Source organism: Lethenteron reissneri, chromosome 37, assembly GCF_015708825.2.
Source record: "Lethenteron reissneri isolate LAM-NWPU_2019-01 chromosome 37, ASM1570882v1, whole genome shotgun sequence".
NCBI classification, from domain to species: Eukaryota; Metazoa; Chordata; class Hyperoartia; order Petromyzontiformes; family Petromyzontidae; genus Lethenteron; species Lethenteron reissneri.
Window position 1 is genome coordinate 13,337,818 of NC_083815.1, and position 26,213 is coordinate 13,364,030.

At 42.1% G+C, this 26,213-nt stretch overlaps 1 protein-coding gene across 3 annotated transcripts; it reads right to left on the reverse strand.

Annotated features, from left to right (window-relative positions):
- Positions 1-9,754: 9,754 nt before the first annotated feature.
- On the reverse strand, positions 9,755-25,773 carry LOC133351339 (synaptotagmin-1-like). 3 transcript variants are annotated; one of them, XM_061566454.1, is made up of 9 exons: positions 25,605-25,773; positions 23,576-23,750; positions 22,530-22,693; positions 21,994-22,104; positions 20,780-20,947; positions 16,657-16,824; positions 14,095-14,212; positions 12,287-12,420; positions 9,755-11,277 (listed from the first exon to the last, which is right to left on the reverse strand). In XM_061566454.1, exons 2-9 carry the CDS (start codon positions 23,727-23,729, stop codon positions 11,059-11,061), a joined length of 1,236 nt encoding a protein of 411 aa, XP_061422438.1. In that variant the 5' UTR covers positions 23,730-23,750; positions 25,605-25,773; the 3' UTR covers positions 9,755-11,058. The 3 variants fall into 3 exon arrangements, with proteins under 3 accessions (XP_061422438.1, XP_061422441.1, XP_061422440.1); XM_061566457.1 differs by lacking the exons at positions 22,530-22,693; positions 23,576-23,750; XM_061566456.1 differs by lacking the exons at positions 21,994-22,104; positions 22,530-22,693; positions 23,576-23,750; positions 25,605-25,773 and adding an exon at positions 21,720-21,832.
- Between the last annotated feature and the right edge of the window lie 440 nt (positions 25,774-26,213).

Genomic DNA, 26,213 nt, shown 5'->3' on the forward strand with positions numbered 1-26,213 from the left:
CTTTAGACAGTAGTTGGAACGTGCTTTAGGCAGTAGTTGGCACGTTCCAACTACTTTACCATCTGATTATAATGTATTCCAAGCGTGATGGTGCCGATACACGCAATGGCAGTTAATCAGAGAAAGCTTCGCTAATCTTGTTGCATAATTTCGCCAATTAATCTATGGACGTATGCTTTCGCCTTTGCATATGTAGTGACATAAGAGGGGAGGGGCTGCTGGGGGCTCTGGGACCCTAGGCAACCCAGACGCTTAAGCCCCTTGGCGCCAGGCGCTAGGTTCCCAGGCAACCCAGACGCTTAAGCCCCTTGGCGCCACCAACGGGTGGGGGCTGTTTGTGCTCTGTGGGACATCTGGGGGCGCACACAACCCCACCCCTCGTTGGGGACGAGGCATAAAAGGGCAGCTCCCTGGACGATCGAGAGCAGTTGTAGCTCAAGACCCAAGACCCAAGACCAGCCATCTCAGGACCCTGGGATGCTGTGAGAGCCAGTGGTAGGACTCTGGAACTCCCAGCTCTACGTCCTTGTGAGGGCGAGTTCCAGAGCGTAGCCAGAGTAGTGGATCTTGGCTGTGTACTTACGCTGTAACAGAGTATCAGGACTGTTGGAGTGTTGGATTGTAATAAAGAAGTTACCTCTACAAGTGTCTCCGGAACCCATTACACATATTAGAGTGTCATATGTTTGTTTAGAATTAAAATTGCTTAAAACAGAAGTATGTTGAGTGTATCTTTCCAAGCCCATGCAAAACTGTCTTATTTATAAGAACTGTATCCTGCGTTGAGATATGAATTTGGAGACCTAACATAATATAAACACACTAAGATAATCAATAAATGTTTAATCAAAGATAATCGTTTTATCCTGATTGATACAACTCTGGATAACGAAGCTAAGCCTAAATATCATAACTGCACACATTCACATAATTGCAAGCATTCGCATACATTAATACGATTATCCCCGTGCATATGATGATATACATTAGCATAATTAATGTGTATTATGGATTTTTTTTTATTTTAATAATTTTTATTATTTTAATCAAAATGTAATAATCCGGCATATACAACACAGAGAAGGCTAATACAGTATAACTCGAAAACTGGAGTGTGTAAGCATCTTTACATTTAATGTATTATTAATACATATTATAGAAATAAAATGTTCATATGAGTGCATTGCCGTGTAGTGTTCACCATCTGGGAAGCAGAGATCATTTAGGTGCGCATTTTAAATGATATACGACATAATCAGATCTCGTTGGATTAGAGGTAGTGCTTCAGTGTTCTTGTTTGCGCGAAGATGCAGTCCATAATTTTTGAAGAGGGAAAAAGCACGAATTTGCACGCCTTTGTTGCAACTGCACTCGATGCATAATTTCACGACTCAATCCTGACTAAACTGATGCGCATATATGTGGCAGCAACTGTAACGCGTTATACTCCACACAGTTACAAGTTTCTCATGTTCAGAAATATGATCCAGAATGTTATATATTTTAAACATTATTGTATATTTTAAACATAATTATCTGTAAACGAAGTGAAAACCCATAGCAACAGAAAACCGGTCGACATGTCTCACTGCTTGCTTCCTGTCAATTGGTCACATGTTCTCAGTTTTTCTACGGTGACAGACAAGATGACCACAATGCAATTCTTCAGAACCTTGAGGTTTTGCATTTTGTATAAGGCTGGGTTTTTTTTTTTACACAAAATTTACATTTTGTGTGTTTTTGCAACATGTTGTTGCAACATAGTAATTAAACAGTACATGTCAATTGGACGGTGTGCAACGCAGCGTGGAGAGATGCATATTTTGAATCATATTGAGAGACTGAGAAACACGCGGGTTAGAGAACCAACGTAAGTGAGACTTCACTTTCACTGGAAAGAGCAGAGGGCTTGGTTGGCTGAGAGACAGCTCAGGGTGACAAGTGGGCTGCATGGGTGGCACGCAGTAGCTTGATGCTGGGTGTTAACAGGTTATTGTGAAAGGCAACTAAGGTGGAATTATGGTCGGAGAAAAACATGTTGGAGGTGTGGGGTGGTGGCTCGGGCAATAGAAGTTAGAAAACAGGCTAGGAACATATATCTTCTTGGTTCTTTCGGTAAAGTCACGTAGAATGGAAATAATAAAATAATAAAAATAAAACATAATAAAATAATTTTCACGACGTTTCGGCCACAATGCAAGCAGCCGTCCTCAGGTGAAGAACAGGTCTGTCGAGAAGACAGAGTCTGAATGACACACTCCAGGCTTGGAGAGACTATTTAAGCTGGGATGGAGGGGGGAAGGGCGCCTTGACAAAAGATTTTGCATATCAAGAGGAACGGTTAAAGTTATTTTGATTTCTTTAAATTTCGATAGATTTTCTAATTAGTCTTGGCCAGTAGTAGCTAGTTTTGCACAAAACTTCAAAATTGTTGGCACGTGTGTTCTGCTACTGCTGACAGTTGAAATTAGGGATAATTTAATATTTCTCTGATGTTCTTTTAGTCTCGTGCTAATCATTATTCCTGTTTGTCCAACATAACATTTACCACACGTGCAGTTAATCATGTAGACACCTGTTGTTAGCTTCTGTAATACAGTACATCTTTTGTACCATATATTAATGTCTGTATTTTATGTACCATGCCAAATATGACTCAGGTGTTTTGTTTTTCCAAACATCTGACTAGTTTATCAGTTTATCCCACAATGTACGGTATTTTGATAGTTTTAATTACTTGGGCAGTTTCAATGCTCTTGTTATTTGATTTGGTTTTGGTATTCAATGCCCTGTTGATTTGTGCATCATTGTAACCAGCGCTTCTTTAACATGTTGAATTTCAATTCTCAGACTGTCACCATCTGACACTTTCTTAGCTCGATGAATGAGTGTCTTGATAAGAGCAGATTTCTGTGCGGGGTGATGGTGTGACTGCATTCAGATAGGCGTCAGTATGCATTTTCTTTCGGTAAACACTGCGTGTTATCTGAAAGACCATCACCTTACCCTACATTGTTGGGGTCACAAAAAAGATCTCCAAAATCCTGATTAAACACAAGATCCAGGTCCGATTCAACACAGTACATAAAATCCGTGATCTGGTCCCGTCTGTAAAATATGTGGTTCCAGACATACAGTACCCTGGCGTCTACAAACTAAGTTTCCTCTGTGGTAGCAGTTACATTGGGGAAACCAAACGACATGTCTCGGACCGCATCCGTGAACATAAGGCAGACCTGAAACACGGTAGGACAAACACCTCAGCCGTGGCAGATCACTGTTACAATTCAGTGGGCTCACATGACATTGACTTCTCCAAGACAGAGGTTCTCTGCAAGCCATCTGGCTATCATGAGAGATTCGTTCATGAGGCGATCCACATATACAAACAGAGAGACAATTTCAACCGAGAAGATGGATTCTGGCTTAGCAATCATTGGAAGGACGTAATAAACCATTTCGGATCTTAACTGATTGTGTTCACGTTTACGGTGACTTTCAGACCGCGTTCCACTCACTGGCATGGTGCAGTGTGCAGAGTAATGTATGGTGTCGTAATTGTATAGTAAACATATAGCAGTGTGATACACATTAGGGTGGGTAGAATAATACATAGTGTTATATTAAAATGGATAAGGCAGCAACTGCAGCAGCAGCAAGTGCAGCAGCAGCAGCAAGTGCAGCAGCAGCAGCAACTGCAGCAGCAGCAGTAACTGCAGCAGCAGCAGAAACTGCAGCAGCAGCAGTAATTTCAGCAGCAGCAGTAACTGCAGCTCCCTTTGATGCTGTTAATCCTGCATAATGCACATGCATATGCAGGACTAATCACATTCCTGCATTTCCCATAAATATGCTAAATTCCTTTTGATATGCAAATTCCTTTGTCAATGCGCCCAGCTTATATATATGCTCCAAGCTCGTGTGCTGTTTCATTCAGACTCTGTCGCCTCGACGGACCTGGTTTTCACCTGAGGACGGCTGCTTGCGTTGTGGCCGAAACGTCGTGAGAATTGTTTTATTATGTTTTATTTTTATTATTTTATTACTTCCCTTCTACGTGACTTTACCGAAAGAACCAAGAAGATTAATCCCTGCAGTCACGAAAGCTTTAAATCGAGAAGTCACCTTGCCACAAGAAGTAAGTGTTCTTTAGACAGTGTTCAGCTAGTCTTTGGATATCTTTGGCTAAACCTCTGTTCGTTACCAGAGTGTCGAGTAATGTAATTGACTCGTTGACCGGAACACTCGTGAACAGAGAGGTCACATCAAAAGTTACCACAATATCATTAAGGTTAAGCTTAATATCTTTAATTATATTTACGAGATGTTGAGAGTTTTTGATGAACGAAGTGGTCCTACCGATGTGGGGCTGTATTTGTTTCGTTATGTATTGTGCTAATTTGTACGTGGCAGAGCCTACTGTACTTACTATGGGTCTTAATGGGACATCAGGTTTGTGAATTTTTGGTAGCCCATAAAGTCTTGGTGGTTTTGATGCCCTTGGTTTGATCAGATATTGCTCTTCCTTGGGAATTGATGACTTGGCAATGATTATACTCATTGTTTTTTTCGGTAAAGTCACATATGTAGAATTTAAACTTAAATAAAATTAAAATCACGACGTTTTGAAACGCAACACAAGCGCTCATCATCAGGTGGAAATGGGGTAAAACACATAGCGAGGGAACATACAGGAGGACACCACGTACATAGCACATAGAGAATGGCAAACTGCATGGAGGCAAATACAGCAAGAAGATGGGAGACGAGAACTCAACAAACCTTAGAAACATAATGAATACCAGTCGGCCAACAACACAGTTAGACACTAACCTGGTTGACCACGTATTTCAAAAGACTGCTACAATTTTTGTGTTCATCTTCTGGGCTGAACATACCAACATAAAACAGAGGACAATGACTCGTGAACAGACACGAGGTACATACAGTGAGGGAAAAAAGTATTTGATCCCCTGCTGATTTTGTACGTTTGCCCACTGACAAAGAAATGATCAGTCTATAATTTTAATGGTAGGTTTATTTGAACAGTGAGAGGCAGAATAACAACAACAAAATCCAGAAAAACACAAGTCAAAAATGTTATAAATTGATTTGCATTTTAATGAGGGAAATAAGTATTTGACCCCTCTGCAAAACATGACTTAGTACTTGGTGGCAAAACCCTTGTTGACAATCACAGAGGTCAGACGTTTCTTGTAGTTGGTCACCAGGTTGCACACATCTTGTCCCACTCCTCTTTGCAGATCTTCTCCTAGTCATGAAGGTTTCGAGGCTGACGTTTGGCAACTCGAACCTTCAGCTCCCTCCACAGATTTTCTATGGGATTAAGGTCTGGAGACTGGCTAGGCCACTCCAGGACCTTAATGTGCTTCTTCTTGCGCCACTCCTTTGTTGTCTTGGCCGTGTGTTTTGGGTCATTGTCATGCTGGAATACCCATCCACGACCCATTTTCAATGCCCTGGCTGAGGGAAGGAGGTTCTCACCCAAGATTTGATGGTATATGGCCCCGTCCATCGTCCATTTGATGCGGTGAAGTTGTCCGGTCCCCTTAGAAGAAAAACACCCCCAAAGAATAATGTTTCCACCTCCATGTTTGACGGTGGGGATGGTGTTCTTGGGGTCATAGGCAGCATTCCTCCTCCTATAAACACGGCGAGTTGAGTTGATGCCAAAGAGCTCCATTTTGGTCTCATCTGACCACAACACTTTCACCCAGTTGTCCTCTGAATCATTCAGATGTTCATTGGCAAACTTCAGACGGGCATATATATGTGCTTTCTTGAGCAGGGGGATCTGCAGGATTTCAGTCCTTCATGGCGTAGTGTGTTACCAACTGTTTTCTTGGTGACTATGGTCCCAGCTGCCTTGAGATCATTGACAAGATCCTCCCGTGTAGTTCTGCGCTGATTCCTCACCGTTCTCATGATCATTGCAACTCCACGAGGTGAGTTCTTGCATGGAGCCCCAGGCCGAGGGAGATTGACAGTTCTTTTGTGTTTCTTACATTTGCGAATAATTGCACCAACTGTTGTCACCTTCTCACCAAGCTGCTTGGTGATGGTCTTGTAGCCCATTCCAGCCTTGTGTAGGTCTACAATCTTGTCCCTGACATCCTTGGAGAGCTCTTTGGTCTTGGCCATGGTGGAGAGTTTGGAATCTGATTGATTGCTTCTGTGAACAGGTGTCTTTTATACAGGTAACAAGCTGAGATTAGGAGCACTCCGTTTAAGAGTGTGCTCCTAATCTCAGCTCATTACCTGTATTAAAGACACCTGGGAGCCAGAAATCTTTCTGATTGAGAGAGGGGTCAAATACTTATTTCCCTCATTAAAATGCAAATCAATTTATAACATTTTTGACATGTGTTTTTCTGGATTTTGTTGTTATTCTGTCTCTCACTGTTCAAATAAACCTACCATTCAAATTATAGAATGAAATTTTTTTGTCAGTGGGCAAACGTGCAAAATCAGAAGGGGATCAAATACTTTTTTCCCTCACTGTATACAGAGAAGACACACAGGGAAATATATTTTGGGCAGCCCAGAGGGACAACCAGAGCAACACCACACCAAGAGACATACACACATGTAGAGGCAATGATTGCTGTTGCTTTACGTTCCAAGGTGCTGGTTGGGTCTCATTTAATTTTAAGGTAGGTACTTTCATCGAGTAAATCTTTGATTTTATTATCGTAGTGCTCGCGGGGCATCACAACAGTCGATCGGCCCTTATCAGCAGCAATAATTTAGAGATCTTTATTTGCTCTCAATTCTCTTAAGGCTTTTGCTTCACTGAAGTTAATATTTGTTTTTGGCAATTTGCTGTTCTCAATAATCTTGGCAACCTCGTGCCTCGTCATCTCAGCTTAGTTATGGGGAGATGTCTAACTGCTGATTCCACTTCAGCAATGATCTCATCGACAGGGATTGTACGTGGGGTAACAGCAAAGTTAAGACCTATAGACAGGACTGAAACCATATCACTGGATAATTCAACGTTAGTCATGTTCTTTGGTTCTTTCGGTAAAGTTATGTAAGTAGAAAATAATAGATCACGACGTTTAGATCGTCATCAGGTGGGACAACCACAGCAAAAAAAAAAACTTCTGAAGTAGGTGAGAGATTTGCCGTGGCACGCGGTTATATAGGCCTCGGCAGTAGGGTGGGAGAGAGAAGGGGGGGGAAGGAGGCGGGGCAGAAAGTAGACCCTCCAGCAGCACCCGGGTCACTGGAGTAAAGTGGGCCACCGTGGTAGCACTGGAGAGGTCGGTTGCAGGGGGGGGGGGAAGAGAAGGTGGACCCTGCAGTAGTACCCGGGTCACTGGAGTAAAGTGGGCCACCGTGGCAGCACTGGAGAGATTGGCTGTAGGAGAGGAGAGAGAAGGGGGGGGGGGGGAAGCGGGGCAGAAAGTGGACCCTGCAGTAGCCCCGGGTCACTGGAGTAAAGTGGACCACCACGGCAGCACTGGAGAGATCGGCTGCAGGGGGGGAGAGAGGGGGAAGGAGGCAGGACAGAAACTGGACCCCGCGGCAACACCCGGGTCACTGGAGTAGGGATCGGAGAGAGATGCACAGAGAGAGATAGAAAGACACACAAATGTCGTGCCCACCCATGTACCACCGCCGTCACCTCTTCCCCAAGCTCCGGATCCTCCTCCGTTGGCATCCCCGCACTGCACGCTGACCAGACTCTCGAGGCCTCACCCGACATCAAATCACCCGACCATACCACCACACGAGGCCTCCAGTTCATTCCCTCATGCACCTCCATAATTGGCAGCACGACTCTTATCTCCTGCGCCAGCGCCAGCATTTTCTCCATCGCCAGAGAATCCAGCGCTGTCTCGTTCAGCCGTGGGTACACTACCTGGCCCAGCACCATCACCGCGCTGCGATAAGCGAGGGGCGTCTTGGCCTCCCCCCGCTTTTTTTGCAGGAACTTTCTCCGCGTATTCGATGGAGGATCGAACACAGCCGCCATTTCACCATATGACTTTTGTAGCATAGCCCTTCGCTCTTCCAACACAGCTCAGAACACCACGAGGGTGTCGTCGTCGGTAGGCAGGGCTCTCAGCGATTCCTCTTCTGACCATCTGATAGCTTCATATGCTGCCTCCAACCTTCAGGTGAAGGCGCCTCACTCGCCTCCCACTGCTATGAATTATTTTACAGGCGTCATCCTTCGTGGCCAGTCAGTTGGTCTTTCCCGTACTGCTGGAGCAGCAGCCGCCTCGGCCGCCATTTGGCCAACTCGCGAAATGGCGGCCATCCGTTGAGCGGTTTCCACTGCGGGGTCTCCCACCATGCTCTCCGCCACTCCATCTCTCGTCGCAGCTGCGGAAAGCTGCACGGTGAGCTGCGAGACCCCTGCTAACAGCCGGTCCAACCGTCCTGTTACCTAGACCCATTCGTTTATTTGTTTTTGTCAGGCAGCCTCCTCTCTCCTTGTTACTGCCGCTGCTCCCTCCTCACCGGCAGGGTTGTTCACTGGGTTCCTGCCACCTGGGGCTTGCTGCAGCGGGGTCTTCTCCCTGTCCGAAGTCGTTGTCAGTGAGTTCTTGCGACCGTGCCGTGGCATGATGACACCCCACTTCTGACACTAGTTGTAATGACTTTACACACTTATGTTGACATGGCACTTTATTGAAGACGCGTTCACTTGACATTAGGTGGAGATCCCATTGCAACAACCCTGAGTCTCCCGCGCATCTCCCTTATATATCAACACGAGGCCACTCGCCCCTTCTCGATCATTCTCGCTGACTCTGGACGCTCCCTCTACCTTCCGTCACCTGACCATGCTCCCTTCTCGAACATTCCCGTAGCCACCAGTCCCTTCACACTCACAACTGATATCCATTCCTGTCATTACCTCCCGGGGCCACTAGTGCATTTGTAGAGGTGATACGCGCTGGAATTAGAGATCGTATGCCAGCGCATAATGATTGGCTGTGTAGGTGGTGACGTGCGCTGACGGTGGAGGATCAGGGGTCAGCGCGGGGTCGTGGGTTACGGGGTACTGATTGGCTGTGGACCGGTGACGTGCTGAGAGGGAGTGATCGGGTGGCAGCGCGGTGTGATTGGTGGAGGAGTGTTAACACGCGCTGGGGAAAACGGATCGTAGAGAGAGTGCGTCGTGATTGGTTCATTAAGGAGCGATGCTCACGCTGAAGTACGCATCAGCTCCGCCTCTCGTGAGCAGGGGCTATAAAAGGGGATGCACACAGGCGTGAGGGCAGTGTGTAACCAGCGAAGAATGAAGACGGGGATGAAGACCTAGGGCCCTGCGGTACCTAGTCCCGCTGTCCTAACGGGACCGGGACTCTGTGTAACCCAGAGGCGAGTGTAGTGTGTGTAGCCATAGGCATAAGGTCTACACGAGCCGAATGCAGTGTGTGTAGCCAGGGACATAGGGTCTACACGAGTCGAATGTATTGTGTAGCCAGGGACATAGGGTCTACACGAGTCGAATGGATTGTGTAGCCAGGGACATAGGGTCTACACGAGTCGAGTGTATTGTGTAGCCAGAGGCGTAGGGTCTACACGAGTGAAGGGTATCGTGTGTAGCCAGAGGCCTAGAGTTTACACGAGAGTAGTGGAGTGTGAAGTCGGAAGAAAGGAGACTACACGTTGTATTTTGACACGTAAAGATTTAATAAAAAGTGTGTTCCCGTCAAGAAGTTCCTGCCGTCAATTCCCATACTTCACATTCGTACTGTAGGCTGACCTCCCTGTCATTACCTCCCATGGCCACTAGTCCCCTCACACTGCATGCAGGATCTATTTTCATTACAATCATACAAAAAACTAATTTTATATGCTTTTATTGAAAGTATAATCACAGAATATATGTATGTATTATTTAAGCAATTACAGTCATAGCATATGACAAATATTGCTAAAACATTGAATTGATTAACTATGTAATAACACTTAATATTTGGTGTATCGCACCCATCATAAGTTTAATTTAACAATTGAGAAAACTCTGTTTTTGGTGCAAAGAGGGGAAATGTTGCCAATACATTGTTCTGTTTTATTTTATGTATTCACGATCGAGATTAATGTTTTGACCCTTTCATTTGAAACACTTATGGACAACAGTAAAATAAAACCTTCAACAAGCTGTTGAATATAAGATGGTCATCTCCCATAAGAAAAGGTTAAATATCATAAAATGGCTGATATCAAGCCATATTCTCTGGAAGGTTGGAAGTGCTTGCACAAAGGATAGTAACATCTCATCCTGTGTTCTTTGGAATCAGGTATTAGAATCATCTGAGCCATCAGAGAAAATAAGATACTTTGGTTTGTCTCTGGGTTAGAAGCCAAAGAGAATAATATCAAGACGGTGTGACATGTTTAACAGTATGTGATTCCTTCATGTGGATATTATTTAATTTGAGTAATTTGAACCTTAGTCCACAAGTACAGAAATCCTTTAGAGGAAATTATATGTATATACAGTTGATCATCAATGATCTGGCGCGTGATTATCCAGCTTGCAACATTTTCTGACGGTTCAGGGTCGATCCGGCAAAACTGCTCCAAAGGCTGCACCAGTCCGCCGGGGCTAGTGATGTTAATGTGAGAAATTAGCATGCAACTGTAAGTTAGGAAAGTGGCCTCTTCGACGAGGGCACGGAAGTGGACATGTTAATGTGAGAGATTAGCATGGTGTTAATGTGAAAAATTAGCATGTAACTGTAAGATAGGACTTTACCGAAAGAACCAAAGACTATGGATTCCTGCAGTCACGAAAGTTTCAAATCAATATGGTTATTTATGCCAATTTAATATAGTGAACACATTTAAAGCACAAGAAGCATAAATACAACACCTAAAAACATGCTATACAAGAACGTGCAAAAATACGCTATTTTAAATAATGTTGTGATTATCCGGCGTTTTTGAAAATTCGGCGCTCCCTTCTCCTGAAGCCGCTGTATAAAGGATGATATACTATATATGTGAAGTGAGGTTGAGAGACTACAGAGGTCAACCAGTGGATAAACCATAATGTGGGTGATGCGGATGTTATGGTAGAGGAGTATCCAGCTTCCCCAGCGAGGCCTTGACCTCCTCCACAGGCTGCAATGTATGCCACTGTGTGATGGGCCGGCGAGGGTTGGCGAGCATGTCTGACCAGTGGCGGTGGCCGGCGCCCGCTGCTCCACAGCCCACATACACCTTCCCAATCGCGTCATTCCGGCTCAGGCTGTCATAGTCCATCACTGAGAAAACCAGCTGGATTTTCTGTTGGCGCAAGTAAGCAGTAATGTGTACGCTGTTTTTATGTCATACAAGTTTTGTTTGTGATCTGCAATACAAGTGATGCATTTTCCCAAATAAATTAGAAAATAATTTCCATCAGTTTGGCGGGACCTCCTTATCCGTGAGTCCATCCATATATTTCCACCTAACCCACCATGTTAGAAATAACATGGCATTTTAATGGCCATCACATGTGTAGCATGCTAAGGGTGATGCAGTGTGCTAGAAATATGTCCCAGTAACTTGAGGTTGCAGCATCTCAGATGAAATTATTTTCCATTTTAACCTTATATCATTAAACCCATCCATGACTTTTTATTATTTAAAATTCTAGAATAACAGGAAGGGGTGATGCATAGAAGCAGGAAGCATCGTTTATCGGAAGCTCATGTCACGTAAAATGGTCTCATAAAGGGAGTCCTACTGTATATATAATGGACGTTGTATTAAAATGGGTCGGCAACCTGCGACTCCAGAGCCGCATGCCGTGGCTCTTTGGCTTCTTCCGTGTGGCTCATTGGCTGCCCTCTTGCGGGCAGCCGTTTAAAAAACTTAAATCTTAAACATAATTTAAAATAAAGATAATTGATTAAATATGGCAGGGACTGGGCCACTATTGAATGTCTTAATGACAACAAAAGTAAAGTCAAACTATTGTTAAAGAATAACTAAAGGGGGGTGGGGAGAACGATATAGATGCAGTTTATTCTATCACCTATTTTGTTTATTTATCAGAATTTGTTTGTCATCTGCTGTATTCCTGCAGTGTCTGTGTTTGTGTACAAGTAGCTCTGCGTGTGATGCGGCTCCGGAACTATTTTGGTCAAAGACAAAAAGAAATGGGCCTTTTAAATGTTGCGGAACCCTGTATTAGAATAACCTTGTGAATAATGTCGATATGATGCAATTAATATATATTCTACACCTTTTAGAAAACGAATAACGCTGATAACATCTGAAATGTTGAAAGGTTAGTGACGAGTTGCATTACCTCTATGTTCTCAAATGGAATATCAAATGAAAACGACTCATTGAAGTACGGATTTAGTGCCTTTTTCTTGATGGTTGTTTTCTTTTTCTTCAGTCTTTTTCCTCCCTCCATGACTTGGATTTTGACGTAAGGGTCTGTTCAGAACGAAAACGTACCAGATGTACCATTACACGAGTGAAGGATGATTAGCACTGTCCTGTGCATGTAGTAAAGTAAAATTAAACATTATGATCTGTATTGCTATTTTTAGCATGTGGTATAACAAACTGAATATACCGTTTTATTTGTGTTTGCTATTTCCTTGAAATGTTTTTCAGGTTTAGTTTGAATTTGGGTGATGTTGAACAGACAGCAGCTCTATGATTGGATGTAAGAAGGTTTTGCACGTTTTTGCAGTAATTTAAAGAACAGTGATCCCCCTGAAAATGAAATGGCACCTTCTCGAGGTGTCTTTAACATATGAAAGTGCCGTTTGTGTTTTAGTACAAGAAGCACTCTCATATAAAAAGGAAACAACACTGAACCCATATTCCTTGCACACTTCTCAAACCTCCCTTTCCTCATAAATAAATAAATAAATATGAGTTATTTTCTTCCATCTCTGCAAACTCCCCTTCCTCTAAGGTCTCCAGAACCCAGCGCAATGTGGTTTCTGCCATGGTCATTCGACTGAAACTGCTTTCCTATGTGTGGTAAATGACTTTCGGGTCTCCTCAGATCTTGAATGACTGCTTTTGACACCATAGACCATGCAATTCTCCTTGAACATCTCCAAAATATACACGTCTTGGGCACACTTCTCTTGTGGTTCTGGTATTACCTTTAAAATCACTCGTACGTTTCCAAACAAGGACTGCCTTCCTGTAAATAAACCCCCTGTGCTATGGCATCCCACAAAGCTTAAATCTCGGCTGTCTATTCTTCCTAAAATATCTGCTTAATCTCAGCAACATAATCTCTAGTTTTAATGTTGTTTAACTACATTGTCATTGACCCCATATACCCAGCCTCACTGTTTACTCTCACATCCTGCCTTGAAGAAGTCTCATCTTGGATTGGTTCTAGCTTATTCCAGCGAAATGTTGCTCACCATCAAAAAGTCCACACTCAGTAAGGACTACAATTTGAGCACGGAGCTGCTAAACTCTGACATTATACTATAAAAGATTGTGCAAAATATTGGCGTTGTTATTGATCCAAAGCTATCCCTCTCTCTTCACCCAAATCTCAACTCTCCGGAATTGTATTGAGACTTAGTCAACGTTCGCTCTCAGGCAGAGGTCGCTCCTTTTCCTTTCCTGCCTCCATATTCTGGAATGTCCTTCCTTTCGCCACCTGTGTTGTTGAAGAGACGACCTTCATTTTTTTCCTTTAGAAATAATTACGGCCACTTTTTATATGCCTTGTTGAGGTTTAGTTGCATATCCACATTGTATTCAAAGCAACTTGACAAAAGGTGTACTCCAAGACTCTCAAGCTGAATTTTTACAATTTCAACACTGATATTGAAACGCTAAAGCTGGATTTTACAACAATTTAAGGATAATAAACAGCCTCATTCAATTCTGAACATATAATACATTCCCAGATGTTTTTTTTTCTCCCTAATACTTTCTGAATAAACTAATTTAGTCAGATCGATGGCCTCGGTAAGATGCCAACTGATATGCCAACTTTGTTCTGCAATTTCATTACATTTATATATTTTCCCCACCATTGATAAACTGCCTTGTAATAAAAATATGAACTCATAGTATTGTAATAATGCAAACAATTGTGCACATTTTACAAAATATTAGTATACACACCTGAAGCTCCACTGACGTCCATGACCTTTAAGTTTTTGGCTTCTAGAATAACAACGGTTAACTTTCCGGTTGATGGTATATATCTCAAAGAAAAGCAAATATCTCCCAATCTGTCTTGCTGAAAAATATAAGAATAAGGAGAATGATCAAAACTTCTTCAAAATATACAGTTGCGTTCCTGAAGAACACCTCATTATGGAAAAATCGCGTTATAATAATATAGGATAAAGCACAGTCCGCGATAACACGTATGATGCATACGCAGGTTGAACAAAGACTGAGGCGCATGGGTAGCATCTAGAAGCATCCAGCAGCATCCCACTTTGTGTGATGCTACGCCAAAGCGGCAGTACAACTGCTTTTTCCTACTCACGCGACATAGTTCTGTTCACTTAATCATCTTATATTCAATTGACATCTGCGTTGTAAAAATGTGTTCCTGAATACATGAATTCTGTTATATCCAATTCACGTTATTAAAATATGCCTTATAGGAGAACAGACTGTTTTGCACAAATGTTCCTACATTGGATAGTTCTGGCAACAAAAACTATTCGTAAAATGACTCCACCCTGTTATTTTTCCAATTTAGACATCGTTTTGTTTGGCAAAATCGGTATAACCAATATTCATTGTGGATAACATTAAATCCTGATGCAAATGCAGGACACAGGGATTGCCCCACAGCTGTACTTAGAGATGTGGCACCTAATCTGGTGGGTGTGCATAGCCATTGTAATTATGCATATTGCCAAACCCCTCTGCAACTTGTTGAGGGGTTTGGAGAGCATGATACAAAAAATCATATTCTTGTCACATATATACAAGGATGCACCAGTTGAGCAAGAATACAATTTTAAGCCTTTGGGCATATGTGCAACAAATGTGAGATGAAAAAAGATGTTGGTCAATCAATGTAAGTATCTTGAGTGCTCGGCCAATTGCCAAAAATAATATGGCGGTGTGGCGTCGAGGATCTGTTGGCTATTGACCAGGAAAGCACTCTGAGTCTGGACTGCTGGTTGGATCATCCTATTCCGAGCAGAGCTAAGGCTCTGCTCCGGTTGTCACAGGAAACTGATCCACTGTGTCCACTCTGTACAATCAGGTGTGCAACCGCTTGGTTGCATATTCTTCTTGGTTCTTTCGGTAAAGTCACGTAGAATGGAAATAATAAAATAATAAAAATAAAACATAATAAAATAATTCTCACGACGTTTCGGCCACAACGCAAGCAGCCGTCCTCAGGTGAAGAACAGGTCTGTATTTTTTATTTTTATTATTTTATTATTTCCATTCTACGTGACTTTACCGAAAGAACCAATAAGATGAATCCCTGCAGTCACGAAAGCTTTAAATCGAAAAATGGTTGCATATTGTTAATGATTGTCTCTGACCAGACTGAATGGTGAACTGAGAGCACTGAACATTGTATATGATGATGCTGTGGCCTAGCTTGGATAAATACACATACAATAGAAGAAGGCACACAACTGGAAACATGTGTATGTACATTTGTATGTATACATGTATACATTTGTATTTACATTTCTATGTACACATTTGTGGAGCATGTGTGAAATATGTCCTCTACACATGTGTAGCCAATGAGGGATGAGTGTAAGGACGGTCGAGTTGATGGGGAGCTATGCGAGGCCAAGGATGACGTAACGTCATGGGCCACGTACGGGGACATGCGGAAGAGCTTTCCAGAAAGTGGGCGGGCCGAGGTAAGAGGGAGGAGTTACCGAGATAATTCTTAAGGGGGACCACGTGAGGGACATGTGGTCGTCGTGGGGAGCTAAGGTGAAGAACGGCTGGAAGAGGTATCTCTCCTCATTGCGGGGCGGTGTTGGCTGATACCCCACCCCGGGCAGACGGGCAAGAGAGCCTAAGGGTGACCGAAGAGATCCCAACATAATAGTATTCCCGAGGTATCCTAGGGGTAGCCGGAGTAGCTCCGACGTGCAAAGTTATCCCAGGTCCAAGGGAAGGACAGAGAATAGAGGGCACCTACACTGGTGTGAGTGTAAGATGCAGTGTGAAAGGGCGTGTTAATAAACGGCCACCAGCCCTTATAAAATTCCTCGGCTCCGCGTGGTTGGACTGCACTACACATGTAATACATTTCAGGCATTGCTGCTTTGGGAAAGACCACCTCCTACCCTTAGTTTCTGGAGCCTTATGACTCACAGTGGTGAAGCCTGGGCCCTGCTCATGGAAAACCCTTGGCCAGCAAAACAAAGTTAGCACTGGTCATGGAAACACAATGAGACTAAAATATTGTACAAAGAGCATGGAGGTAAACATATTCCATGGACTGGGTGCAAAATCATTTGGATTTCCAAAGCCATCCACAATATCTTGGAGTAGACAAATGTGCTAAAGATTGAATACAATAATTACATTTACAGCAGTGTTCCTTCTTAAAATCCTATAGAGGTGGAAGGGATCTTTCTGAACCTGACTGCCACAAGCATTCTGCATGATGATTATGAAATAAATTAGGACTGTTGTGAGATTTCAAATAAATTAATACTGGTGTGAGATTGTTTTACTTACATCATCTTTCTCAGTTTTTTGTAGATCTCGCCATTCCTCTACTGAATGTGATAAATCCACTGAGCTCAAAGGTATTCTCAGTTCTCCAATTATATCATGTCTGGAAAATCTGTCAAAGTCATAAACCACCATTACCAACACCCGCTCCACAAGCTCTTCAAAAGGAACCTGCAAAACATACAACACATAACAAAGTGTTTAGTACAGGACTGGAGCATAGCCACTACAACCAAACGTCTCATGTACATATGTACAGTGAGAGAAAAAAGTATTTGATCCCCTGCTGATTTTGTACGTTTGCCCACTGACAAAGAAATTATCAGTCTATAATTATAATGGTATGTTTTTTTTTACAGTGAGAGACATAATAACAACAACAAAATCCAGAAAACGCATGTCAAAAATGTTATAATTTGATTTGCATTTTAATGAGGGAAATAAGTATTTGACCCCTCTGCAAAACATGACTTAGTACTTGGTGGCACAACCCTTGTTGGCAATCACAGAGGTCAGACGGTTCTTGTAGTTGGCCACCAAGTTTGCACACATCTTAGGAGGGATTTTGTCCCACTCCTCTTTGCAGATCTTCTCCAAGTCATTAAGGTTTCGAGGTTGACGATTGGCAACTCGAACCTTCAACTCCCTCCACAGATTTTCTATGGGATTAAGGTCCAGAGACTGGCTAGGCCACTCCAGGACCTTAATGTGCTTCTTCTTGAGCCACTCCTTTGTTGCCTTGACCATGTGTTTTGGGTCATTGTCATGCTGGAATACCCATCCACGACCCATTTTCAATGCCCTGGCTGAGGGAAGGAGGTTCTCACCCAAGATTTGACGGTACATGGCTCCGTCCATCGTCCCTTTGATGCGGTGAAGTTGTCCTGTCCCCTTAGCAGAAAAACACCCCCAAAGCATAATGTTTCCACCTCCATGTTTGATGGTGGGGATGGTGTTCTTGGGGTCATAGGCAGCATGCCTCCTCCCCCAAACACGGCGAGTTGAGTTGATGCCAAAAAGCTCCATTTTGGTCTCATCTGACCACAACACTTTCACCCAGTTGTCCTCTGAATCATTCAGATGTTCATTGGCAAACTTCAGACGGACATGTATATGTGCTTTCTTGAGCAGGGGGATCTTGCGGGTGCTCCAGGATTTCAGTCCTTCATGGCGTAGTGTGTTACCAATTGTTTTCTTGGTGACTATGGTCCCAGCTGCCTTAATATCATTGACAAGATCCTCCCGTGTAGTTCTGGGCTGATTCCTCACCGTTCTCATGATCATTGCAACTCCACGAGGTGAGATCTTGCATGGAGCCCCAGGCCGAGGGAGATTGACAGTTCTTTTGTGTTTCTTCCATTTGTGAATAATCGCACCAACTGCTGTCACCTTCTTACCAAGCTGCTTGGCGATGGTCTTGTAGCCCATTCCAGCCTTGTGTAGGTCTACAATCTTGTCTCTGACATCTTTGGAGAGCTCTTTGGTCTTGGCCATGGTGGAGAGTTTGGAATCTGATTGATTGATTGATTCTGTTAACAGATGTCTTTTATACAGGTAACAAGCTGAGATTAGGAGCACTCCGTTTAAGAGTGTGCTTCTAATCTCAGCTCGTTACCTGTATAAAACATACCTGGAAGCCAGAAATCTTTCTGATTAAGAGGGGGTCAAATACTTATTTCCCTCATTAAAATGCAAATCAATTTATAACATTTTTGACATGCGTTTTTCTGGATTTTTTTGTTGTTATTCTGTCTCTCACTGTTCAAATAAACCTACCATTAAAATATTTCTTTGTCAGTGGGCAAACGTTCAAAATCAGCAGGGGATCAAATACTTTTTTCCCTCACTGCATATGCCTTTAACGTTAAATTTAGGATACGCAGCAAATTACTACTTAGTGAAAATATAATGCCAAAACTTTCCCGGTTTCAAGACAGTTTACGGACTAGACTTAAATCGCGGAGTAGTAGCACTCTCGCCATTTGTTGCAGAGGTTTCCAGTTCGAATCCAGCAGCCGCCCTGGATCTTTACCATACATTTATTCGCAGGCTCTTGTGTTCCAGTGTCACTGTCTAAATTATTCAGTTTATAAACATAGCATAGCAATTTCGATTTAAAGCTTTCGTGACTTCCCTTCTAGGTGACTTTACCGAAAGAACCAAGAAGAACATAGCAAGTATCGCCTCCTACTGAAAACCTAGCAATCACGAGACTCAGGATTTTCTGGGTTGACAAACATAACAAGAATGATAATAAATAACACACTTTCCCAATGTGATACACTTAGCAGGAATTCAGATCATGCCTGCACAGGGTCACAATGTGAAAATATAATGAGATAATTACTGGTGGGGCAATGATCTGAAATGTTCCACAATAACAAAAATCATGAGCGTTGTTGTAGAGAATACAAGTAACAACATAAATAAGCAGACAGTGTATTCACATATCCATCTCTCCACATAAAATATAAAAGTATTGAAATAATTAATTTGGTAGATACTCTTTGGTTCTTTCGGTAAAGTCATGTAGGTGAAAAAAATATATATAAAAAATAAAATAACTAAATTAAATCACGACGTTTCGGAGGCAACACAAGCTTCCGTCATCAGGTGGGCCAACAGCAAAAAAACAGAATTACTGTAGTGGGCAGAGAGAGAGCTATTTGTGACAAGCGATTATATAAGGTAAGAGGGGGGGAGGAGCCAGGGAGAAGGGATGCGGGGGGGGGGGTCGGGGGCGGGGGTTACGCTAATTAATAACATCCTTCTAGGATGCAGGGGGGGCCCCAGCGTGTGGAGTTGGGGACGGGAGTTAGGCTGATTAATAACATCCTTCTAGGATGTAGGGGGAGGGCTGGCGTGTGGAGTCGGGGGCGGGGATTAAGCTGTTGCAATTAAGATTTTACCTGATTAATAACATCCTTCCAATGATTGATCAATTTGAATCCATCTTCTCGGTTGAAGTTATGTCTGTGTTTGTATATCTGGATGGCTTCATGAACAAATCTTTGATAGTAGCCTGACGGTCTGCAGAGTACCTTAGTCTCGGAAAAAACAATATCATGAGAGCCCACCGCGCTATAGCAGTGATCAGCAACTGCGGAAGATCCAGTTCTGCCATTTTTCAAATCCGCCTTCTGCTCGCGAATACGGTCCGATACATGTAGTTTAGTTTCCCCAATGGAACAATCGCCACAAATGCAACTAAGTTTGTAGACTCCAGGGTATTGCATGTCAGGAATGACAATCTTTACGGATGGGATTAGATCACGGATCTTGTGTACTATACTTAATCGGACCTGGATATTGTGTTTGTTTAAGATTTTGGAAATCTTTTTGGTAACGCCTGCTATGTATGGTAACGTGGTGGTTTTGATAAGAGTCTCAGGGGGTTGTCTCTCTATGGTTGGAGAAACAGCTTTGCGGATAATTTGGTCCGAATATCCATTCATCTTTAGGGCCTGGCGTGCGTGTTCCAATTCACTGGCTAGGTGGTGTCGGACAGATATGCAGTGGGCCCAATGTGTAATGTTTTGATGAGGGAATTCTTCTGTGCCGGATGATGGTGGGAGTCAGGTTTCAGATAGGAATCTGTGTGGGTGCCCCCCCCCTGCATCCTAGAAGGATGTTATTAATCAGCTTAACCCCCGCCCCCGACTCCACACGCCGCCCCCCCCTGCATCCATCCTCCCTAGCTCCTCCCCCCCTCTTACCCTATATAATCGCTTGTCACAAATAGCTCTCTCTGCCCACTATCGTAATTCTGGTTTTTTTTTGCTCTGGTTGTCCCACCTGATGACGGAAGCTTGTGTTGCCTCTGGAATGTGATTTAATTTAGTTATTTTTTTTCACCTACGTGACTTTACCGAAAGAACCAAAGAGTATGGATCCTTGCAGTCACGAACACTTCAAATCTAGAATCAATTGGTAGAGTAGAGTATAATACAATTTGGTTTGAACTGGCATTAAATGCAAATGCATGTCTAGATGATGTACAGCCAAACCACCACTCGGTGATCCATTTTAATAGCTGAGTATGTCATAAGAACATTAATTTCAGATGTTCATATCCTTGCTATAATTGAAAACTGATATATATATTTGTAAGCAGTTACAATCTTACCGTAAATGTAAATTTTTCCTGAAATATCGGGTTCAAAGTTTTCCTGTGCACACTTGTTTCAAATTTCTTTTTCTTGTGAGGGAGTAAGTAAACTCTAACGTATGGATCGGACATGCCTCCAATGTCCATCGCTGCGAGGTCTGTTGCCTGCAAGATTCCCACAGTAAACTGCAACCGAAAAAAACAAAAGTTTTTGTTAGGATAACACATACAGAACTCTGTGACTGGGGGAAAAAAGGAAACTTATGTTTGCTAAAGTCTGGAAAGGACATCATGCTGAAGTTCTGAGGTAGGGAAGCATGAGTGATTTTTTTTTGTGAAATTACCCAACACTTCCATGGTATACAAAATTTTAAATAGCTAACAATTTTTGTAAAAAATACATTCCTTTAAACGAGTGAGAGACTTTATAATCAATCCATTAAGGGTGGAATGATACATATGTAGTGTCGTGCATCCTTTCTTCTCGTTCTCTTGCTCGACGCTCGAGACTTTTGTGTGCGTGCGGGTGGTGTGCATCGCAGGAGGCACTGTCCTCCCCTTTTATTGGCCCCCTCTCTCTCACGACCACGCTGCCGCACGACCCGTCCCAGACACAACCTTCTCTGCGTTGCACCGACGGCGTCGACTGGGACAGCCAACTACTGTCCGGCCGCTTAATGATCGGGCGAAGGCGGCAGCGATGAGGGTGGCGACGATGACAGTGACGACGAGACGAGAACAATCTCAGAACCGGCAGCCCGGAGCTCTCGCTCTCCGCTGCTTATGTTCCCCTTGGCGCGGCTTGGCTAGCGCGGAGCCAAGCCGCGCCTCCCTTCTCGAACCCACCAGAGGGTTCCAGGGGCTTCCCCAAGTGATCTACCATAACCCCAGCTCCAGTTCCTCCACCCTGCCAGCATACCCGCGTATATGCTCAGCAGCGTGTGCGCTAAGTGCCCACCTGCAGTTGCAGCTGCTGTACAACAGTCAGCGCTATGTCACTACACATGGGTTGAATAATTCTGGCGATAGCTTAATCACATTGACTTGAAGATCCTGAAGAGAGAAACAGTTGATACTAATAATAATAAGACTTGTTAGAAAATTGCAGTGCAGAGATTATCAATATAGCAAGACACAATGTATCCAAATATAAACATATTTTGAATACCAGAGGCTGTAGGAATGCAATGCAAATATTTTTTCTGTTACAGCAGTTCAGGCTGCTGTGGTACCTGGCTTGTTTTCAGGTTATAATCCAGCGAGAATTGCAGACGTCCAAGAGTGTTTTCTTTATAGATGTCTTCAATGAAGCCAGGATCAATGTCTTCCAAGTCTGGCTGCACCTGTGAACACCAATAATAAAACATCACATGACAATATTGTGGCATTATGGGTAATAACATAAAAACAAACCTCCGTCTGGCTGTCCACATACAAATACATAGTTTTAGTTCAACATGCTTGGTCTAGGAAGTCCATAAGACGATGACCTTAATACATGTCATTTGTATCTTGAGAAACAAATCGAGAACGGTTTATTATCCATAATGGTATGCAATAACGCATGAGGTTTTTTTTCATTATTGCATGTTGTGGTGAAATCTGTCTAGTATACGGAGTGCTCTTGCCAATAATATTAAAAAAGTTGACTGCAAAAAAGACGAATGGAATATACAGTATGTTTCTCCTATAAAGTTTGCAGAAAATTTACTTTAAAGATGAGTTAAATATTAATTTAATTAATAACATGTATAAAAATGTACTCTACCTTATTTTTGAACATCCTGGGTTTTTTGGGCTCTTTTAATTTTAAAGTGTTCTTTTTTTCCTTTTCTTTTTTCTTAGAGCAGCAGATTTGCCAAATGCAACAGCAGCAGACGAGTGAAAACAAAGCAGCTACAGCAGCGCTCGAGATAAACATCCAGTACGGGACTATAGAGTGAAACAGCACAATGAATGTCAAGCTAATACATTAAAAGCACTGATACAATGACCCTACCCATAATAGCAAAATTAAACAGAACAGCGCATGTCATGAAAACAATACACACTGATAAAATAATTGGCATGACTGTACATATGCCATATAATCTCTATTTAATGTGTGTCCAGCTTTGTAATTGATCACAGCGTGTTTTTTCTGTCCCCATATCACAACTTGTCAGCAGGGTTTTTATTAAGATCCAGCGTTAAGTAGTATACTGTAATATCCAGCCAAAGGTTGCTGGGGATAGGGTACAGTACTTGACTCGCCATTGTAAGGCATGACGTTAAAATCCCGTTTTGGGGAGAAATTATGTAATCATCTCTGTGTGGTCGATATTATGACTTACATTTTGTGGGTAGCTACTTTTGACTAGCCTCTGCTACGAGGTGAAATATGCCACAATCTGTGTTGCTACTGAAGGGCACTCAAACGGGATGTTCATAGAGGTGTAGGGCACTAATCATAGTCTGATTAGTTGTCCCTGTCAGAGTGCAGTGTTTATATAGCAGTGTCATGATGTTCTGTCCGAGACTTGGTGCCCCAATGTCACGATTTGTTTCCATTCGTGAAATAACACATATAACACATGCTATGCACACTTCACTGCGCAGACTGGCACTCAACTTTCTCAAGGAATCAAACCGAATGCACTTTTTTATAGATGTCATGACCATGTGTCTATCAATTACATTTTGTTGTTATTTTTACTCTACTTTTTACTGTAACCTTTTGTTTATTATCCTGCACGGCACCTCGAATTAGCATAATTGGCTATGTACGGTGCAAAAGAGGTTCAACGAACATACCTACATACATGCAATACTCACATGGAATTTTGAAAAGTGACCCATTTTTTATGGGTGGTAACATTGTGTTTTGTACACGACTGAATGTGCTCGGCTGTGGAGCTTCAGTTGATATGGCATTTTCTTGACTTGAAGTGTTGGTTGTGGAGATAAAAATATCACCGTCCAGTAACATTTTAAAGAAATTATTTATATTCTGTAGATGATATGAGAGCAACAACATAGTCAAAATGTTAATAGGGAGTGAAGAGGAGCCTGGGATGGATTAAATCTCAAATTTATCCTATTATCCATGTCTAGAAATTAAAGTTCAGCAGTAGGTTCACAGTGCATTCCACATTCCCAATAGTTACAGCATGAACCAATTTCCCATCCAAGGCTAACATTTGAGGTGAGTGAAATGTCAACCAGTCTTGGTCCCTTCCCATTCACCAACCCACACTCACTAGCCTGGTGAAGTGCGATCAAATAACTCCATCCAGCAGGTGATTGATAAAGTGCTGTCATTTTTTATTAATATTTTTTTACAAAATGTTTCATTTTGCTGATGCAAGAGCTGGAGCCACATGGTGGGTAACCTTGCCGACGATGTTCACTGAACTTTGCAATAGCCTCTTTTGAGCAGCTCTTCCTTTGGGAGATGACTTCCCAGGACGTTTTCCAATCTAAAATCTGATTAAAGTGGTCACAGTGTTATAACCTGTGCCAAGGGATCGTTTTACTTAATATGTTACAAACCAGGGACTTTTAGTTTATTTAGTTTTTTTTTCCTTTGTACCAATGCCTGAGACATATCTTGGGGTGTCATCATAACATGTTACTTGAATATATTATGCGATATCAATCTGATATGACTCATACCAGCATGGCATATCATGGTAGTGTTATGTTTATTTCTCATGCATAATGTAAATATATTAACCACTTCTTTATTTTACTTTGTTTTTTAAAAATGTAACTCTACTTTTAAAATACAGCATACTAATCAAGATATATTCTTTTTTGGACTGTCGCCTGTTCTGATTATACATGCCATATTTTTTATTTTCTTAAGATATAGTTTTTCGAATGAAAATAATAATGATTTTAATCTGACATTTAACTGACTTCGCTTGTGCGTGGCTTAACTACTATTCAGTATGGTGCATCATGGCAATCTTTCTCTTTTTAGTTCTTGTGGTAGGCCTATAATTGTGTAATTCGTGTTTGGTCTTGATAATCATGAAACCATTATACACTACAATACACATGTGGAGTATTTTTTCTTTACTGTACTGTTAGCCAATGCATAACTCATTTCAATATTTGTCAATTTAATCTGACATTAACCAGGCAACCCTGTGCTTTGTGACACCGGCTCTCTTCCTACATTTGAGTCAGTCTGACATGATCTGTGCATTATGATGTGCTTTGATTGCCTCTTTTTCGCTCAAGCTTTGTGTCTGGCACGTTTGGTCAATATGAGGATATGTAGATTGTACAGTACAATGTTCCATTGCATTATTTATGACTTGCAGCGATTATTTATTGAAAGTAATTGCTGTAAAACCTTAAATTTTAGATAGTTCCAGACGTGATATACCGAATATCTCAGAAGTATGCAATATAATGCAGTACAGCATTGTGCATTTCGATATTCGTGTTTAATGTCAATTATATCTCTATAATTAATCAGACTTGCACATTTTTGATAAAATGAATTTGCAGTAAAACTGAGTTGCTAAGAGATGTGTTGATTTTAACAGTTGATTTAAAATGTTATTTTTTTATTTACTCAACTAAGAACCCATTGAGATATGTCTTTATCCCACTTACTAGAGCTCATTGTTAGGAAGACATGTGTATGCAACAGCATTTCACGCACCAAATAATGCATTAGTAATGTATAGTCATCGTCAATATCCCATGAACATACAGTTGAATCGATAAACACCATAACATTTCATTTATATGTTGTCTATGCACATACAACTAGGATCACTATGGTCAAAAACAAGATACTGTACTATATTGTGAATGCTTTGCATTAAAAAGTGAACATAAGGCTTACCTTTTTATATGTTGTGAATTTGAATAAGTATAACAGATGTATATTTCAACAGGCGATTAGTGAACTCATCTGCTTTTTGTGGAGCAAATTCATAAGAAAGTGAATTGTTACAATCGCTGCTTGAGAGGTGCTGGGCTTGTATTGGTAGCTGCAGCACTGCTGTGAGTCATTCCTGTGATGCGCCCAAAAGCACTCCACGATGCCTCGCGTTAATGCTGCAAATATGGGGGTCTCCACCGCACTCTTCCCTCCGAGGCAATCTATTATTTAATACATGGCTGCTCTCAAGATTCACGCAGAAATTGCGTAATACTTTTGCTGTGAAATGTAATGCCTTCAATTCAGCAAAGAGTCATTAAAGCTAAATCTGTATGGCTTAACTTTAAACACATGATCAAAGGTTCGTGAGGATACTGAAGCAAATACAAAAAACACAGGCATTGATTGCGATGATTGTATTAACTTCCATCACTATTTAAATTTGTTACCATGGGCTGCCATAGCCATTAGCCAATTATGAAGCAGAAGTGCTACATCAATAGAACCTGTTAGCCACGAGAAACTCGAGTTGTAACAATAATTGGATGGCCTACAGTAGCTGGATTGACT

Coding starts and splice junctions, on each gene's coding strand:
- LOC133351339 (XM_061566454.1), bottom strand. CDS start 23,729: ATGTTACTGGACGGTGATATTTTTATCTCCACAACCAACACTTCAAGT. Junction 20,948..21,993: donor ATAACCTGAAAACAAGCCAG/GTACCACAGCAG, acceptor TTTCGGTTGCAG/TTTACTGTGGGAATCTTGCA. Junction 14,213..16,656: donor AAAAAACTGAGAAAGATGAT/GTAAGTAAAACA, acceptor TATATTTTTCAG/CAAGACAGATTGGGAGATAT.